At 37.5% G+C, this 15180-nt stretch overlaps 1 protein-coding gene across 2 annotated transcripts in view; it reads left to right on the top strand.

Moving 5' to 3' along the window:
• Positions 1–14955, top strand: part of LOC306754336 (protein kinase C beta type) — a gene marked incomplete at both ends in the record, with an annotated part of 35725 nt that extends 20770 nt beyond the window's left edge. The window contains 14 exons of one of the 2 annotated variants that reach the window (XM_079238315.1): positions 2–113; positions 3586–3714; positions 4156–4312; positions 4695–4829; positions 4963–5059; positions 5152–5295; positions 5396–5569; positions 5796–5887; positions 6470–6532; positions 6632–6770; positions 6850–6930; positions 7021–7128; positions 7875–8015; positions 8433–8903. In XM_079238315.1, the coding sequence (XP_079094441.1) occupies positions 2–113; positions 3586–3714; positions 4156–4312; positions 4695–4829; positions 4963–5059; positions 5152–5295; positions 5396–5569; positions 5796–5887; positions 6470–6532; positions 6632–6770; positions 6850–6930; positions 7021–7128; positions 7875–8015; positions 8433–8576 (1716 nt within the window). Of the gene's footprint in view, position 1; positions 114–3585; positions 3715–4155; positions 4313–4694; positions 4830–4962; positions 5060–5151; positions 5296–5395; positions 5570–5795; positions 5888–6469; positions 6533–6631; positions 6771–6849; positions 6931–7020; positions 7129–7874; positions 8016–8432; positions 8904–14802 lie in introns of those variants that run through there. The other variant, XM_079238314.1, reaches the window with a different exon arrangement.
• Positions 14956–15180: the final 225 nt, after the last annotated feature.

The raw sequence follows: 15180 nt of genomic DNA on the forward strand, positions 1-15180 counted from the left end.
GGATCCTCGTAGTAAACACAAGTTTAAGGTCCACACCTACTCCAGCCCCACCTTTTGTGACCATTGTGGCTCCCTTCTCTATGGGCTGATACACCAGGGCATGAAATGTGACCGTATGTACATAAATATTTACATTTGTTTGTGTGTTTGACACCATTCGATAAATAAAGGGTCTAGCTTTTTTTCATTCTACAAAAATACTGATAAACATAAAGGAAAATTCTGTCATTTTAATGAACTGTTTAGTGGAGAATTCCTGATTTTCTAGAAAACCTTTTTCAGCCTGTATATGAAGCCTCAGGCTCAAATGGGTTAATGACAGGTTTGATAATCAGTGTTTGTTGAGAGGTGCAACTCAGGCAAGTTAAATGCTGAAATTTGTTGCCCATGTAAAGCAAATGACAGGCTTCTAAAACCAAGTGTCTTGAAGTTGTTGTGCAACCTCCTGTGAACAAACCACAAGAGAAATAACTTGTTAAGCAGTTGTTTAATTTTTGTTTGATGTTTTTTTATTGTGCACGTCAGTTCCACGCTGACTAATGGAAGTGCACTCACACAGAAAAAGGACAATGTAGGCATTATGGGGTTTTGCATAACTTACATGACATCATTGGGAAAAGAATGGAAACTCTAGAAAACATGCTCAAGAACCAGCTGTTTTTTTTAAGATCTCAGAATCAAAGTTATAAAGATGTTTGCATCTGTTTTAATGCATTAAGTTTTATGCATTCAGTGTGGACTTCAAATATTTTCTCAAATTACAGCCCATAGAACAGTGTTTCTCAATTCCAGTCCTCAGGCCCCCCCTACCCTGCATGTTTTAGACATGATCCTCCTCCAAAGCACCTGAGTCAGATTATTGAACTTCCTCATCAAGTTCTTTGCAGCCTGTTAAAGAGACCTTTATTTAATTTAGGTGTGTTAAAGTAGGGTTGCCTATAAAACATGCAGGGAAGGGGGGCCTGAGGACCAGAATTGAGAAACACTGCCATAGAGAGACATCAGGTTTCCATGGCAATATTTTATTGTCTATTTCTTCCAGTACTTTTAGTATATTTACTAAAAAAAACTTGATTGAACACTTTTATTCTTCTCCTTTTGTTATAATTGTGGAATCTTTCACATTTAAACATTAAATGTATTTTTACATCACAGCATTTATTTATGAACTTGTTGCTTTTTATTTACACAAACAGTCAAGAAGTTCCTCTCCACAGTGATTTATTTAGCTACAGCCAATATTGTTTAGTCTGTAGATGTTTCCTATTTGCCTGTGTGCAGCACAGTGTTTGATGGACACTGAATTTGTCTCATTGTGAAAATATTGAAGTAATTTGCTTTACATATTTGAAAAGATGTTTTGGTTATATATCAGTCCATATATACATAAAACATTTGCTGAAGATGTTTATTTCAATCTCAAATAACTATACAGGCTTCTGTTTGCTAACTAAGATAGCAGGATATTAAAACATGAGTTCATACTTTTTATCTCCAAAACTCTTTAAATCCTTATATTGGAGAATGAGGACATATATTTATCCCAGTATTTATCTGAAACTAATATTTTTGCTTCAGTCGTGTCTTTTTAAGAATAGTGTTACATCTCTTTGTTTTTAGTTATTCCATGTTTTCCCAGTGAGCATACAGTTTGTAACTTAAAGTTTAGTGAAACCTTCCTTACCTTTGCTAAGTGCTACGAAGAGATGACTCATGCCACTGTGTCAATTCTCTTTAGAGTGGATAAAATATCAATGATTTGTGTATTTGAGTTGATATAAAGATGTGAAGTTGCATGAATGAATGCGGTGGCTGGTGCATTGTCTGCTGGAGAAGTAAGATAAAATAATACAGAAGAGCAGACCATGACCATGAGAAATGAACTTCTCACTGCACTGCTGAAGAGCCACACCACCACCCACTGATAAGAGCATGAAGCAGTGACTCTGGATGCCAGAGCAGTCTGCCATCTAGTGGACGAACGTAAACACAGGCTTATTTTCTCTGCTCATAATTCAAAGTGCACCATTATGTAGTTTTTCTCTTGTCTGTGGAAGTATTCAAAGTGGATTTTGTTGCAGTACAGTTTATTCATATTGCTGTAAGAGATTTTATTTGGACTACAAACCATATCTCATCAAAATGTTTCAGTTAAAAGAACTACATATTACACAAAACTCATATTTTTAGTCCTTTCTTCAAACTGTGGAACTTATTACCAATATAGATGCCACGTTTTGTAAACATTTTTGTCTGCACTCTGTCTGTCCCTTTCATAGTTCATGTTGGCCATCTTGATAACGCTGCTAGTTCCTGTTAAACATGTTAAATGTCACTGCAGCCAAAACACTCTGTTGGTAAAGGTAGGTAATGGCCCGATTTAGTCAGAGCAGAGAGGATGAAACAAGATAAACATCATAACTTCAACTGACAAGTGGATTGTGCAGAACTGGGAGAAGTATGAAGAAGAGAAGGTGCTCACTGAACTTTCACCAAATTTGTGGTAAATTTCAAAGCTAACTGGATATAATCTCCTGCTCTTCTCATAAGTTTTTCTTTGAGTACTATAATAGTGTGACCCTGTTAGGAATCTGTTGTTCAAGTGATGGTGAAAAGTGTGATTTTTTCAGTGAAAAGGCATGCCCAGATATAAATATTAGCTGATAATTAGTCAAGCAGTATTGTTCAGCCTTTCTCTGTGACTCTGGAACAAGTTCCTTCAAGTCTGAAAATGAATAGAACAGGACAGGATAGGATTAGATAGGTACACCATGAAGACTTAATGCCACAAAGCACGAGTTGCAAGGCCTAAATTGTAATCTCAAAAAATCAGCTTCAAGATAGTTGTAACTGTGAACTATCAGATTTGCTCTCTTTTAAAGTGAAATTAAATAATGTCTAATAATGTGAACAGCCAGTCAGCTGCTTCAACTTGCATAGTGATCAATTTAGGAACACCAAAATATACCCTCAGACCTGTGGAGGAGGTATCCCTCCTAACTCTGTGCTAACAGACATCTAAAGGTTTTTATCAATTTGGTGTCTCAGAGCTCTGTTTGCCAGAGATATGAAACCGTCAGCTAAAATCTTGTCGTCTAAAGATTCAGCTTGCATTGACACTGGGACTATAGTTAGAGACGTGGGTGGTTACCAGGAGGGGAGTGTCTTAATGAAAAGATGCTGTTCAGGTACATTGTGGGAAGTGTAAGAAGTGTGTTTCTCTGGCTTAGGCTCAATCCCAGTTCTTCCCTCCATTTTCCACTAATGATTTCTCTTTTAGGGATCAAGAATCTTAAGGGGATCTTTGTGATGATCAAAAGACACTTTTCCTTGATTTCCATAGGATATACTTTACTTCATTTTATTAATTTGTCCCTCGAGAGAGCGATTTGGGTTTGGCTACTTTACCACTAAAATATGAAGGAGTAAGGTCTGAATGGAGCCTGAATGAGCTTCCTCTGCCATGGAGATGCCAAAAGTATTGTGATAAATAAATGTGTGTTATTACAAAGATTGTGATCCTTTTGAAGCACTTTTCTTACTCACAAACTAAACAAACTTGTTGTTTTGTCCCTATTTGTTCAGATTGTATGATGAACATCCATAAACGATGTGTTGCCAATGTCCCGAGTCTGTGTGGAACGGATCACACTGAAAGACGAGGACGGATCCACATTTCTGCCCAGATCACCGAGGACACTCTCACCGTCACCAGTTAGTTCTCTTTGTCCGTTCTTCTATTCATTCTGACGTTTTCTTTCTGGCACACATGCACACACACACTAAACGAAGCACTCTATCAGCCTTGACTAAAACTGGAAAGCCCATTAGTTGTTCAATGATCCAACGATTGACCCACATCTCCACTGGGACATTCATCCACATGCCAGTTTTCTCTCCCAGACAGCTGTGGATTGATTATGGAACAGAAACTAAACTGTTGTTAAGTGTTGTCAGATGTAGTTATTTAGGACATGCCAGAGTTACACTCTGGCTTCAGATTGGTGTGTGTTGCAGTAACATTTTCAGGTTCACCTCCTGCTGTCCTCTGGAAAGGACAAACTCCAGAATAACTGACCAAAAACCATGTTTTGTCATGGGATCTTTTCTTCTTCTGGCACTTATTTTTTTCCCCATGTTTTTACATCTTCACAGTCAAAGAAGCAAAGAACCTGGTACCCATGGACCCAAATGGCCTGTCAGACCCTTACGTTAAGCTCAAGCTGATCCCAGACCCCAAGAGTGAGAGCAAGCAGAAGACCAAGACCATTAAGTGTTGCCTCAACCCCACCTGGAATGAGACATTTACTTTGTAAGGCATCTGTCCTTTTGCGCCATGTGTTTGATAAGTTCTAGCTCAACATGTTTATTTTCTGGCACGGTGAACAGAACTTCTTTTGTTCAAAGTTTCTCTCTTGGCCTCGTTTTTAGTTGCATAAACACAAAGCTAACTGGAGCTCATAAGAGTGACCCTGTCCTCATTCTTTTTCCTGTTTGTACTAATTGTTATTCAAACTTTTTTGGGTTACTGTGCCTGCTCAGAAAGGGTACTGTCAAGAAATACTGATTTTTGCTAATCTTCTTACAAGTTTGAATGAAGAGTTGACTATTTAAAACAACATTTTTTGTTCTCACCTACAGAGCAAAATCTTATCTTTCATTTGATTGTCCTTTCTTTTGTCATCATTCTACAGTACTCTCAAAGAAAGTGACAAGGACCGCCGTCTGTCAGTTGAGGTGTGGGATTGGGATTTGACCAGCAGGAATGACTTCATGGGATCATTGTCGTTTGGGATCTCTGAGCTACAGAAACTTGGAATTGATGGATGGTGAGTTCTCAAGATGGAGGAAATGACACACATGCAGACAAAAATAAAAAAGGTTACAGGGATGCAAATACAAACACAATGGGGACACCTTGGTTTTCATCTGAAAATGCTTAATTTTTACTCTTGGCTGCAGGTATAAGCTGCTGTCCCAAGAGGAAGGAGAATACTTCAATGTTCCTGTCCATCCAGATGGAGAAGATGGAAATGAGGAACTACGACAAAAGTTTGAGGTGAAATACAGTGAAAGTGAAAAAATGTGCTACTGTTTTTTTGTTCTGACATCATAGTCTTCCTCTTTTCCTGTAATTCCTTTGTCCTCCAGAGGGCAAGAGTGGGTCCTGGGAAGCCCACTGACTCATCATCCTCCTCCTCAGTATGCAAGTATGATAGCAATGGCAATCAGGACCGCGTCAAACTCTCAGACTTCAACTTCATCATGGTTCTGGGCAAAGGCAGCTTTGGCAAGGTGAGACATGTTGGGAGAAATTTGTTGTAAAATGATGAAAACTGAAAAATAAATTTGTTCTTCATTCTAAAACAACTTCTTTTGCTTTGGCTGCTGCCAGGTGATGCTGGCTGAAAGAAAAGGTACAGACGAGTTGTATGCCATCAAAATTCTGAAGAAAGATGTGGTGATCCAGGACGACGATGTGGAGTGCACAATGGTAGAGAAGAGAGTCCTTGCCTTGTCTGGAAAACCACCTTTCCTCACTCAGTTGCACTCATGCTTCCAAACCATGGTAGGGAACTGAAGAGACTTAGCCGCTGACTTTTGCTTATATTGATCTAATTATGTGCTTTATTATCAAATTATTTAACTTTTTTCCTCATCCTTTTGATTAATGACCTGTTAATAACTTAGTTGCACCGACTCACATGAAAGATGCTATAAAAAACGGCTTTTTAAAAAAAAAACTCAATTAATTTTCTAGCTCTACTCTTATACCTCTTCATCTTTGCCTCTAGGACCGGTTGTATTTTGTCATGGAGTATATTAATGGAGGAGACCTCATGTACCAAATCCAACAGGTCGGCAAGTTCAAGGAACCACATGCTGTGTGAGTATTCACACACACACACACACACACACACACACCTTGTGTAGTTGGTCTAATCTCAAAGAATATTAAACAAACTTTTACGGCCACTGTCATGCTGGTCTTAGATGTTTCCCTGCTGCAACACACATGTCTCAAAGTTGTTCTCCAACAGCTTGTTGCCACAGTCTGCACAAGTCTGTTCATGAGCCATTTTAATTAAAGTTGGTTGAAGCAGGAACACAGCTAACACCTGGAAAACAGTGGCCCTTAAGGACCAGACCCCTGTGACTGTCATATTTACTTTTTTAACAAGTACTACTGTTGCACGTCAATTACCATCAACATTTTGTTGAAAAGCATTTACAAGTAATGGCTTTTTTAGGGTGAAATCTGTTTTCTGCATGAGTATAATACAGCCTTACCATGACATTCTATTGTAAGAATTGATTTTATTCATCGTACTAGAAATAAAACAATCTACATGTTTTGAAAATGGTGAAGTAGACCTAAAAGTTGTACCATCATGAAAAGATCCTTAAAAGAAGTGTTGTGTACCTGTATAAATACTCAAGTATTGATAGACTGTTGTCTGTATTCTAGCTTCTATGCTGCAGAAATCGCTATTGGTCTCTTTTTCCTTCACTCCAAAGGGATTGTGTATCGGTGAGTCTCCTTTTGAGTCTGCTTACCTCTTGCAGTTTTTTGACCATTTCAGTACACAGTTGGTAACGCCCTGGTGTGTGGGATTGCGTGTGTTTGCAGAGATCTGAAGCTGGACAATGTGATGTTGGATGCTGAGGGCCACATAAAGATTGCAGACTTTGGCATGTGCAAAGAGAACATGTTTGATGGAATTACTACAAAAACGTTTTGTGGAACACCAGATTACATTGCTCCAGAGGTTTGCTTAGTTTTTGCTCAGTAACTGATTCATGATTTAATCTTACAACATCTGATTTAGACTGGTCTGTCTCTTTCAGATCATAGCCTACCAGCCTTATGGGAAGTCTGTGGACTGGTGGGCCTTTGGAGTGCTGCTTTATGAAATGCTTGCTGGACAGGTTTGTATTCATTCAGCAATGACTTCTTTCAAATTGAAAAGCATGGAAAATATGAAATGAAAATCATTAAGTGTATTTGTACCTCTGCAGCCACCTTTTGATGGTGAAGATGAAGATGAGCTGTTCCAATCCATCATGGAGCATCATGTCTCTTACCCTAAATCCATGTCCAAAGAAGCTGTTGCTATCTGCAAGGGGGTAAGAACACAGACACTTTACAAGACATGATTTCTAAATTAAGTCTAATTTTTGATTTGATCCTTTAACTATGTACCTGTAATATTAAATAAAGGAAATTTTATTATCTTGTTGACAAGGCACATAGGTTAATATTATTTGACCTGACCTGAAATTAAATTATTGAATAAAAAAACGCATTTAAAAATTTGAACCCGCTAAAATCTATTACAGCTTTCAGATAGAAAGCCAGCACAATGCTACGTTTTGAGCAATGTGCTGAGAATGTAGAATAAATTAATGTTTATATTTATTCATCTTTACATGACTCATTGATTTGAGTCAGGTGTGCTGAATTGGAAAACATGTAAAACCATCTGGAAAGTAGCCCGTGACAGACTTTATCATTAACTAGAATTAATCATAAAAGCTGTTTTTGTTTCTGTTCTTATACTATAGATGTATCTAATATTGTTCCGCAAGTCAATCTGTCAGTAAAATGCAAAAAAAAAAAAAAAAAAAAGTCTAACTTGTTCATTTCCTTACAATAAATGCTGCCTCTTTCATCTAATCAAAGTTACAATGCATTAGAAAAGCATTTCAAATCATACCAAGTTCTTAAAACCGAGTGTGCTGCAATAGTAGACTATAATAAAAGTAAACGTATTAGAGTTATTATTAGCAAAAAGAGCATATGAAAAAGTTAGTTTCAGCACACCAGTGTAAACAGCTCTCACCATGTGTGTCTTTTTTTGTTTGGTTCGTAGTTGATGACTAAACATCCAGGTAAGCGTCTTGGCTGTGGTCCAGAGGGGGAGAGAGACATCAAGGAACATGCCTTCTTTCGGTATATAGACTGGGAAAAACTGGAGAACAAAGAGGTCCAGCCACCTTTCAAACCGAAAGCTGTGAGTATATTATACACATACACACTCTTCTGTTAATGCTATCCAGCCCTTAATGTGTGCCTCAGAAATTATTCACAGTAAGGAAGAAAAAGAAATAATCAAACTTTAAAGGTAAGTTATAGAAATGATTAGATCACTCATCTCCTGAACCCAACCATCACCTGCCATTGGTCACTACTCTGACACAAGCAAAGCTGAAAGTTGTGAGTGTAGTCACCAATGATGAAGCTAGAATATCACTGCTTTCATTTAGACCAATGAAAATCCACAGTTTCGGCTGTGAGTGATTTGATTGGTTGAAACCATATTTTAGTTGTATTTCTCTTTTTCTCTTTGTTGTTTGTTGTCCTTTTTTCTTTACATCTTTCATTCAACTCACTCCATCCCCCCATTTCTCTCCTTTCCTTTCCACGGCAGTGTGGGCGTGATGCGGAGAACTTTGATCGCTTTTTCACGCGCCACCCCCCAGAGCTGACCCCCCCAGATCAGGAGCTTATAGCCAACCTGGACCAGGAAGAATTCCAAGGCTTCTCTTTTGTTAACCCTGAGTACACTCACTGACCATGCCACATATCCCTGGGCTGCTTTACTACGCCTCACAATCATTCTGTACAGGAAAAATGCATATTTTAAAAAAGAAGAAAAAATCTCAATGTCATATCCAGGTTGCATTCAGCTGGGCAAAATCTTAAGGAAAAATGTGGACATTTTGGGAAATATGCTTATTTACTTACTTTCCAAAAGTGTGATGAGTAGAATTTCACCAAACTGGAAATGGGGTGTTACATATGGAGCTACAGTTACAGGATGATTAGCTTATCTTAGCTTAGCGTTTTGAAGTGTCTTCATTTGTCTTAGATGCATACCCCCACTTTAAAACTATCAGTATTTACATCCTGCCTCTTACTACACATCTAACGCTAAACTGAACTTGACACCAAACATGCAGCAGCACAAGAAAGTGCCTTATACAAATCTGCTACCTAGCTAGCATTGGCATGTTAGCGCTAAGGATGCACACTCCTCCCAATGGCTAAAAAAAAGTAGCTGGTGGTGTCTGGTATTAAAGCAGGTATGGTGCAGACCACAAGGTGCTATTGAATTAGTCATTTTCAGTGTTCCAAACTGTTCATAATCACAGCATTAGAGTTCTATGACCTGTCAATTTGTTTGTCTAGTTTCCTGCGCTACTTTGAGGAGAGGAGTTCATTTAGTCCATCTGTATGCTGATCACATCAGTACCTGTATGTTCTCATATTTGTGAAAAGATTAAGTCTTAAGATTCAATATTGTTATTATTCTTTTAAAGCTCCTCACTCTATAATGAAAATGAAAGGACCACCAAAAAGTTTAAGCCAGCATGAGGAAGGTAACTGTCTATGGTAATGCCAACGCTAGCTAGTTAGCAGTGGCATCACCAACTCATAGCCTTCGTTTCTATTATCATTGGGGGGGGGGGAAAGAGGCATGCTTGATTAATATAAGTAAGAATTGTAAACGTAGTGCAGTCTGAAATAACAGCATGTTAGCATTTGCATTTACAGGACTTCTATTATTCTGCTGAGGTGTCGTGATGCCAAATTGAATTCTTACAGACACTGACATGGCTGCAAACATTGCTTAGCAACTTTGACAAACTACCAGTGAGAAACAATTTAAACAGTTTCTGGTGGTGTTGGTCCACCAAGCCCTGCAGATAAGCAGGTCAGGCATTTTCTTACATATGGTGGAGTTGGATGATCTAACAACAGCTTGCAGCAAGACATACATGCACAACACCAATTATTTTATTAATTAAGATGACAGACTGCATCACAGTAACTGTCTATGTCCCTAAATTGTTTTTTGTTAATTTAATACTCTTGAAAATGATAATGCAGTTGAAGATAACATATTATTACTCACTTTGTAATTGTGATGGATCCAGAGATAATGTGGGCATTAGCAGAATCTTATACCTGTCTGAATATCCTGCAGCTAGAATGCTTCTTTTGCTGCTTTTGTTAATCAGCCGGTTAGCTGTGGCAGTCTGTAAAGGGTATAGATCAGTGTTACCTGCAAGTTTTATATCTTGTAGACTTGTCATTTGCATTTACCCCAGTGTCCAGTCTTCATGCTTAGCGAAGCTCATCTTCTCCAGGCTCCTACTCTGTACTGAGTGAAAGAGTAATCCTTCTCAAAATTGGAAAGAAGGCAAATAAATGTATCCCCCAAAATGACACATGATCCAAATAATATTTAGCTGGAAGTGCAGATGTGCATAAATGATAGAAATCAGCCAAAATAATCAGATGTTCATGTGTCAAGGTGCCAGTAGAAAACAAGTGTCTTTTCCATAGGCAATACTGTTCTGGGTTTAATGTGGTTTAGCACAAGCTGCTCTTGGTTAATCTCTGCTGGCTGTGTTTCTATCTTTAGTGCAGAAATGTTGCTTGCATCTGAATGCTGCCCAGCTGTTCACATCAGCAGGTTGATGTCAGAGTCAAGCTTCAACCTGATCTGTTTTTGTGTTGCCCTCCCTGTAACTGCATATTGACTGTGAAGACCCATCAGTGAAGTTAATGAGTGTACTATAATCATGTTGGTAGCCCATACAGTGTAAGTGAAAAATGATCAATTGCTTTGCTATAATTGTTGAAATACTAATCAGTTTCCCAATGTTTACTTTTGTCAGTAGGATCCAATGCTTATACACTTTCTCTTCAGTGTTGTGGTGAGCTTTATCAGCTGTTTTTTTTTTCTTTCATTTAATTTACCATTTTGACACATGAAGTTAGCCGAATTTAAACTTTGCATTGTACTGGTTTTCTTTTTGCTTGTGTTTTTTGTTTCATTTTTACTTGAAGCTCTACTTTTTTTGGGTCTCGTTATGAAAGTTTTCTGTGCGTTACACTGTGTTTCTATTGACAGAGGGCATATTTAGTGGCTTGTTAACAACCACTTTACAGAAGTTCACATTCAAATTATTTTAGAGTTCTATGATGCTGGTAGTTTGTTTGCCTACAGAAACCGCATCTCCAGAAGTGCCAAAAAAAAAGGTTCAGAGTCATTAGGACAGAGATAATTTTGCTCTTAACTGTGATGAAGTTCAGCCATCTTGTGCCATTTTGCAGTACATGTATCATTATCATAATATGCATTATAGCCTGTTCACCAACAATAATTACCATTTTCATATATAGGAGTCATTTGTTTGAGTTGTATTATACTTTTGTAACTGTGTAGCGATACAAGTTAGTAATGATGTGTCAAATTTTGTTCTTTGAGCTTGTATCATAAAATGAGGAGGTTATAAGGTGCATCAGTGATACGGCTTAAAATGACATTGAATTAATGAGGTAAAAACAGTGAGCACTTAGTAAGCACCTAATGTCATAATGATGATCATAATAACTATATATATAAAATTAATTATATGAATAATATATGATGTGCGCTATATCAAAGACATATTTGAATGATTTTCTGAATGGGAGAGAGCTTTCTGTGGGTTGTGTATTTGTCCTGTATGACTGGAAACTGATAATATACTCACTGGTGCCTGCCAGACTAAATCCGTTGTGTCTGCCTTAATATTGTTGTCAACAATTTTTTTTATTTTTAACATTATAGGTAACTGAATTTTTTTGTTGGAAATAGTTTGATTTGTGAAATGATTGACATGAGCAATATGTCATGATTATTGGTTCTGTTTTGATAAATTTTCAATTAGTTGCCCAGCATCTGAGGGTGAGGTGAAGCAATGGGAGGATAGTGAGCCTAAACAAAAACCTTAAACTTTTGGCCATCTTTAAAGGACAAAAAAAATGGTGAAAGGCATTTTGAGAGTGCTACTTTTGATTTTGAATCCCCTTAAAAGCAGAGTTAGTAGAAGTTAAAGTCCATCGATCTATTCACCACCATGTGGATGTCTTTTCATTTATGCTATCAATGTTTATTAGAAACCACAGAAGGAAAATGGTGGAAAATATAAAGAGGGGAAATTACAACAGCAGAAGCACCACTGAGTTTTTTGTTTGAATTGGAAAATGTATGGGGACTGTGGAACAAGCAATCAATTTTCAATGTACGGTGTACAGACACACAGACCATTTTTGATTTGGTTCATCGAGGGTGTTTTCTTTCTTCTCAGCCTTCAGCATTTCTTTTTTCCCCCAGAGTGTTGCGAAATCTATTTGATATGAAATACGCGGATGAGTACTATTTAAATGCTACTAACTATAGAGAAACACCAATAATGAAGATTCAAATCCATATATTTTGGGTATCTGCGTGGTCCAGTTTTTCTTTTTCGTTTTGCAACATCACCAGCATTAACAAGTTGCATTAATTTCTGCAGAGTTCAATAACTCTGGTTGCAAATGAAGTCAGATTTGCAGAGAAAATTACTTACTTGATTTCTTTCTGCAGTGGATGCATTTCTAATGTGCAAATGCAGGAATCCAGAAACCTGTGTGCAAATCATGGACACTGCATCCATCTTTTTATTCAGTGTACAAGCACAACTTATGGAAAAATGTATTATTTATCATTATAGCTGTACCTATGTAATAGTATCCACTGTTCATAAATGCCACATATGCAGGTTTTCTGCAAAAATACACAGACATTTTGTAAGAACACCTACATCTGTTTCTTGCACAACTACGAGCTGAATTAGAGGTGAAAATGTTTCCAGATCCTCCTCATTTCAGCTGGAAGCCCTGTGGTGACAAAACGGAGGAGGTAGGAAACAAAATGCTTTGTGTGTGTGTGTGTGTGTGTGTGTGTGTGTGTGTGCGTGCGTGCGTGCGTGCGCGCGCGCAATACATATGTCTGCCAAGGGCTTACTGCTTCACTTCCCTGTCTAATACCTTCTGATTGTAGCTTGGTTTGTTATTGATTCTCGTCTGCTCTGTACTGGACCATATCTTATCTCTTGCTTTGGAAATTTGTCTTGAATCTTTCTGTATCTAAGCTGTGGACATGGTTTAGAAGGGTCTTTTCCATCTTTGAATGTTTTTCTGGGTTTGTTGATGGCTTATGTTTGTTTGTTGTTGACTCCTCTGAGTTGTGCTTTGAGTCATTGGTGTCTTTTCTCCATTCAAACTAAATGGCAATGCCACCATTTACAGGCAAACAAGTGTTGACGCATGTAACAAATCACACCTCTATATTAACAATTCAACTTTATTGCACAGCTTCACATATTTTAAATCTATCCCAAAACAGTTTACAAGTCCAGATTTAAACACTGAACCAAATTTTCTTCATTTGACAATTATCCCTGTTCATTACTGCCAAAGTTATACAGAAGAAGGGACAAAATCCAAAGGCAATTTTAACCCAAATCAATGTAGTACTCTGGTGCTATCTCTTTGCTCCAGCTCTATACCAAAAGAGACTTTTATTCTTAAAAAAAGAATTAAAAAAAAAAAAATCATGTTCATGCAGTAGTGTGGGGAAAAAAAAAAATCTTATTTTTAACATATCAGGAGAGATTTTTTAAAAAATCTTGGCAAGTTTCAAAATAATTCTAATGAACAACATTTCAAATATTTCAGTCATTGTTTATTAAAATGAAAATAATAAACTAAATCAAAATACAGAAGCAGTAACTGAAAAAATAATTAGTAAGTAAACCTGTACTATCTTATCAGGGATTAGGGCATGACTGGTCATTATCAGCAAGTATGAGCATCTCTGTAAAAACAGAAGTTTTGGTAACTTGCCGGTCTGGAGCTTTTAGGGATTTATTAACACAATACCAAGGAGGAAACACATCAGCTATAACCTTGGAAAATGCTTTTTGAAGCATTAGGTGAATGTTAAAGTCCATCAAAGTATGGGGGGAAAAAAAACAAAAAACGGAAAAAGCAGGACTTGTTCAGAGAAGGTCTCTGACTAAAGAAGATAAACTTCTGGAACAGATTCTTCTGGATAAATATTTGGGCATAATGGACAGCACCATAAAAAGCTTTTTTCATCCTCGTATTACCTGTCAAACAGTTATGCAGGGTGGATGATTTTGGCTTGTTTTGCAGCTGCACGACCTTGCAGTCATTGAGTTGACAATGAGTTTTACAGTAAATCAAACTTTCTTCTCAGGTCATATGTGAGGTCATCTATCTGACAGGTTGATACTTTCTAAAATGCTGCACATGTGGTTTTACAAGCTCTACAACTATTAAATATTCATGTTAAAGTTTTGATAACCAGTTGCAAATGAGTAACCAGACCAGATAACCAGATGTAACTACTAACTCGTAAAACCACCCCAATCTGCAGTTCTATCTAAAAAAAAATGTATCCATTGAAATTTTATTCTGTTCATGAGTTTTCAGTGCTCTCAAAGCCTTCAAACTACTGAGAAAACCAGACAGAAGTACAATGCTGGTGAGGGAAAAAAAGCTCTGACCATGTCGAATATAAACAGGCACTAAATAGCTCACAAGTCGAACAGGTTTTCTGTACTTTGACTTTTTCCAAAATAAAATGCTTTTTTATGAAAGTTTCAGCTGCAAATTTAAAACAAATATGAACTTGTAGCTTGACTCTGCCCCAAAGGCTGGGGACATTTTAGTGTTTTGGAAAAACTAAAGTCGATACAAACTCTACATTATAGCTGTGTTTAAATGTGCTGCAATAGCCACCCCCTTTGCATTTATCGATGTGCTTTTATGAAGTAAATGTTCTTATTTCTTTTTGTCAATCCTCTTTCCAAATTGCTTTTTTAATTGCTATATACTTTTACTTTCATTTAAATTTGTAAAACTTTTTCTCCCTCTTTTCCATCTCTTTGTGGCAGAAAACGCGTCATGATGTCAGCAACTTTGACAAGGAGTTCACAAAGATGCCGGTGGAGCTGACGCCAACAGACAAGCTCTTCATTATGAACCTGGACCAGAACGAGTTCCAAGGCTTCTCATACACAAATCCTGAATATATCATACAAGTCTGAGGAGATCCCGTTGGTCAGATGCAGCCCAGACAAGACTGTACTCCAACCCACACAACTCACTTACATGTCATCACACACACTCATCTGCAGCTCATGGCACAAGTGGAAGTCAAAGCCACAACATCTCACTTATAAATTTTCAAATCAACCCTGACTAGCATTCAAGGTGGACTATGATCATAAGCCATCACATTAACAAACACAAGGTCTTCACAGTAAACTGAT

This window comes from Telmatherina bonti, assembly GCF_933228915.1.
Source record: "Telmatherina bonti genome assembly, chromosome: 3".
Lineage (NCBI taxonomy): Eukaryota > Metazoa > Chordata > Actinopteri > Atheriniformes > Telmatherinidae > Telmatherina > Telmatherina bonti.